The 3,706-nt window shown below is 46.3% G+C and overlaps 1 protein-coding gene across 1 annotated transcript; it reads right to left on the bottom strand.

The window, feature by feature from the left end:
- Positions 1 to 1,307: 1,307 nt before the first annotated feature.
- Positions 1,308 to 3,193, bottom strand: LOC108165065. Its single transcript, XM_017301113.2, has 4 exons — positions 3,092 to 3,193; positions 2,943 to 3,031; positions 2,237 to 2,873; positions 1,308 to 2,168 (listed from the first exon to the last, which is right to left on the bottom strand). Exons 2-4 carry the CDS (start codon positions 2,996 to 2,998, stop codon positions 1,518 to 1,520), a joined length of 1,344 nt encoding a protein of 447 aa, XP_017156602.1. The 5' UTR covers positions 2,999 to 3,031; positions 3,092 to 3,193; the 3' UTR covers positions 1,308 to 1,517.
- Positions 3,194 to 3,706: the final 513 nt, after the last annotated feature.

Here is a 3,706-nt window from a genome sequence, read left to right as displayed (position 1 = left end):
TGGCAACAGGCGTGGGAGGGAGGCGAGTCTCAAAGCCACACAGAACTGAGTTATGCAGCAATTATTGAGCAAAAGTGCCATTGTCATCGAAAAGAATGGTCCTAGAAAGACGAGCACGAGCCTTAAACGGCGGAATAAAACAGCACTTCTCAGGGAAGAATTCAATAATTTGCAGTATCTTTCGTTGTTGGCCATTTTGAAACATTTTATGGGAAATTTTATGGAATTTTACTGAAAATTTGGCGATAGTAAAATATACAAATTACGAAGCATCTTTTGTGGGTCTGAGCACTGAATGGAGGAGCCAATCGAATGGATAAAACGGTGGGCTTAAGCCTCGAGACGCGTAAGTGAATCAGTATATAATTTTGGATATATTTTAAAATATTTCTTCCTTCACAGAGGACTTCACACCGAGTCAAATCCGATGTCCCCCTCCAGACGGAATCCTATTCAAGCAATCCGAGGCGTACTCGAAACAGAAGCTTAGTATAAATAAATCTATCTTAAACTTAACAGAGATCTATCTAGAGTCTGGTAGCCCGCGTAGCCGCTCCCTTGGTTGCCATAGTCAAAGTCCTTGGTGTCGATGGCCAGGTCGAAGGACGATGATGGCTTGTTAGGTGCGGATCTTGCAGGGGGTGCGCTTTTGTCCTGCTTGAATATATTGCATTACCTGCGGAAGAGGTGCCGACGGCGAGCGGCCTGGAAAGGCGAAGAAAACAGCGTGAGACACAAGGAAGAGGGCCATGGCAGTGGCGGACCCAAAGGTCGCCCACGCCAAAGGCCACAGCATCGCGCGACAGGAACCACATCCCGAGGGGCGCACGGCAACGGAGCCGGCGGTGAATTCGCGATATCAGCCTGTCAGGCGCCTTAAGTGGACAGCCGTCATCGAACGAATACTCGCTCATATGAACCGGATGACCAGAAGGGTGAAGCCTCTGGTAAACGATGATGGGCATATCGGTGTCCGCGGGCACGCAAGAGGAGGGCCACCGGAGGGGCGACCTGCTTAAATGAAAGGAAGAGTTAAATAAAGTAAATGAATAAATAATAACTTATTAACTCTACCTGGCGTGATAAGAGGAGGGGATCGCGGCATAGCAGTTTGTGGCCAGAGAGGGTTTCGGCCGGGAAGACGATGTCGGTAATACAGGCACCTGCGAGGCACGTACATCGTACATCGTAAAAAGTGCAGGTAAATAAATAATGTACTAGCTGACTAAATGGGGAGTCAAATTCAAGTGGGCAGGAATGTATTTTGTGGAAGCATATTCAATCGAATCAAAAGCCCTTGGAATACCAATATCCCATTGATTATTTGACGCTTTATTAGCAATTGAGTTTGAATTTTCATATCGAAGTGGACAATCGGACGACAGATGGTTAATATGATGATATTTGGGAATTATAACAAATAGGTATTTAAAAATATTTAAGGACTATTTTCCTTTTGGTTGTGGCCTTGGGCAAGTCTCCCGTCGAGGGCCCGTCGGTGGTATGCGACGAGCATCCTACTCATCCGAGAAGGACACTTCAGTATCCTCGGTGTAGGTCAGGACGCTCTCCGATGCTGATGATGAGTCCTTGAAGCTGCTTGCCACAATGGTGGTTGGTCCATGGTCCGTGTCCTCCGACAGCAGCGAAAATGTGGAGCTATGGGGCTCCAGCTCTGCAACCGACAGACATATAGGGCGCGCCGGTTCATCCACGCAACGAAACTCGTCGATATTGGTCTTCTCAGTCTGCAGCATAAACATGTAGTTTTTAAACTCCTCCCACGACACAAAGGACATGTTCGGTATGGTCGCGGAGACAGGGCGATGGTACTCGCAGCGCGTATCGATCATCCAGCGGCGAGAGGGAAGAAGCTGTATCCCGGTGGTGGCAAGCCTATCCTTCAAACAGTGCGGCTCCATTACAGTGGTTGCTAGAAGGCTGCTGTAGATCAGGGCATCAGCTAGGATCTTCTTGGACTCGGGTAGCTTTATGAACACATCCAGTATATCTCCGAACGGACCGGTCTGCTGGCGATCCGTCAGCGAGACCTTCTGCAGCATGAGTATGGAGAGAAACCCATAGCGGACGCTATTGAGGACCTTGCCAACGCTGCCACGACGCATGGGCCACTTGTATCCCAGCCAGCACAAGCCACTGTACAAAACCTATTTGGATATGCAATGAATCAAATGTTGAATGTTGTACAAATGGGAACAGATTCTGGGACACTCACTTCAATTTCGGAGTTGACTGCCAAACGATCCGACTTCAGCAGGAGCGACACTTGAGTCTCACTCAGCCGCAAGAACTGCTTGGAGGAGAAGATGACCAGCGTGGACTTGGTAATGCGATCCACCATCATTCCATGCAGCTCCTCGATCTCGTGCACTTTGCGCAACTTGCAGAGCATCTCGAATGCATCGTACTCAATCGGGTTCTTTTTCTCCAGTAGCTTCCACATCTGCTCGAGCAATTCGGGAATGGCCAGGAATCGAGCCCCTCTGAGTACTGCAAGATCGAAGCTCTGCACAACGCTGCACTCCCCATGCATCCAGCGGTATATTTTATCAAATGCACGAGATGCCAGCTCTGGGGTCTCGAAGTACAGGCATCCCTTCCGCATTTGCTCCGTCAAACGTTTCGAAAAAAACGAAAGAACCGCGTCGTGGCACAGGAAGCGCACCCCATCCACGTTCACAATGGTGGAACGGCTACTTTCGATGTGGACCATAGCCACGTCCTCCAAGCGATCTTTGTTCTTTAGTCGGATAAATTTCTTGCAACATGGTCCATTCGCCTTTTCCACCTCGTCGGTGTGTTTCTTGAAAGCCTCCAATTGCTCTGCGATTCTGGTATTGCCAAGGTCAAGACTGAGAGGAAAGGCAGCAATTGAACACGGGCTTGTATTGGCTGTAATCGAGTCGAAGTTGTATACTTACGCGGTAGTTCTGCGTGGTGTTACTTCCCAGTCCATTACTTGCTTTTGCTGAAACATCCTTCTTTCTTTGTATTGCTGAATTCTTTTTCTCTGAAAAGGATTTCAGCTTATAAAATAAAAGCAGCAAGACGTGTGCGATATGTTCAATACCTTTTTGCGAGTGGGTTATGTTGAAAAAGTTTTGGCAGAAAACTAGATTCCGCATTTAGCAAATTTTAGACACTTTTATGGAAAAGAAAGAGTTGCCACCCCTCATTTCACGAAATGCATAGTCGCAACCAACTTAATTTCGTACAAAATCAGCTGGCATCGCCACGAATTTTGCATTTAAGAAAGTGAAAATGCTTGAGTCTTAAAGTAAATAAGAATTACTGTCTATACTGCGTATATTGCTACCTATCAGAGCTGACTGCTAATCAGAAAATATGTACGTTATTTTTTGTAACCTATTGATTGCGAATAAGAGGATTAAGAGTACTAGACCTTAACCCCTTAATGCTTAGGGAAAATGTCTCAAAAAGAAGAAGCCACCAGCCTCCTTTCTCTATAGTCATAGTTCCCGATCAGTCTGGAACTAAGTTCGAGGAATTATCTCTTCAAAATGGTAAACAAAATAATGAAGGAACCATTTCAAACGGTTCCGTAAAATAATTTGTCTTGCCAAGCTGGACTTGTCTTGAAGTGCGAAAAACTCGGAGTATCATTTCGGCAATCTCAAGTAAAAGGTTTTACTCATATACGCTGACCAAATATTTATAAAAATCA

Source organism: Drosophila miranda, chromosome XL, assembly GCF_003369915.1.
Source record: "Drosophila miranda strain MSH22 chromosome XL, D.miranda_PacBio2.1, whole genome shotgun sequence".
Lineage (NCBI taxonomy): Eukaryota > Metazoa > Arthropoda > Insecta > Diptera > Drosophilidae > Drosophila > Drosophila miranda.
Note: the sequence above shows the minus strand (reverse complement) of the source record. Positions and strands in the feature narration are given on the sequence as shown.

Bases quoted from the DNA above. Each gene is read 5' to 3' on its own strand.
- LOC108165065 (XM_017301113.2), bottom strand. From the start codon at position 2,998: ATGTTTCAGCAAAAGCAAGTAATGGACTGGGAAGTAACACCACGCAGA. The intron at 2,874-2,942 runs GTAAGTATACAA...CTTTCCTCTCAG, and splicing joins ACACCACGCAGAACTACCGC to TCTTGACCTTGGCAATACCA. The intron at 2,169-2,236 runs GTGAGTGTCCCA...ATATCCAAATAG, and splicing joins CAGTCAACTCCGAAATTGAA to GTTTTGTACAGTGGCTTGTG.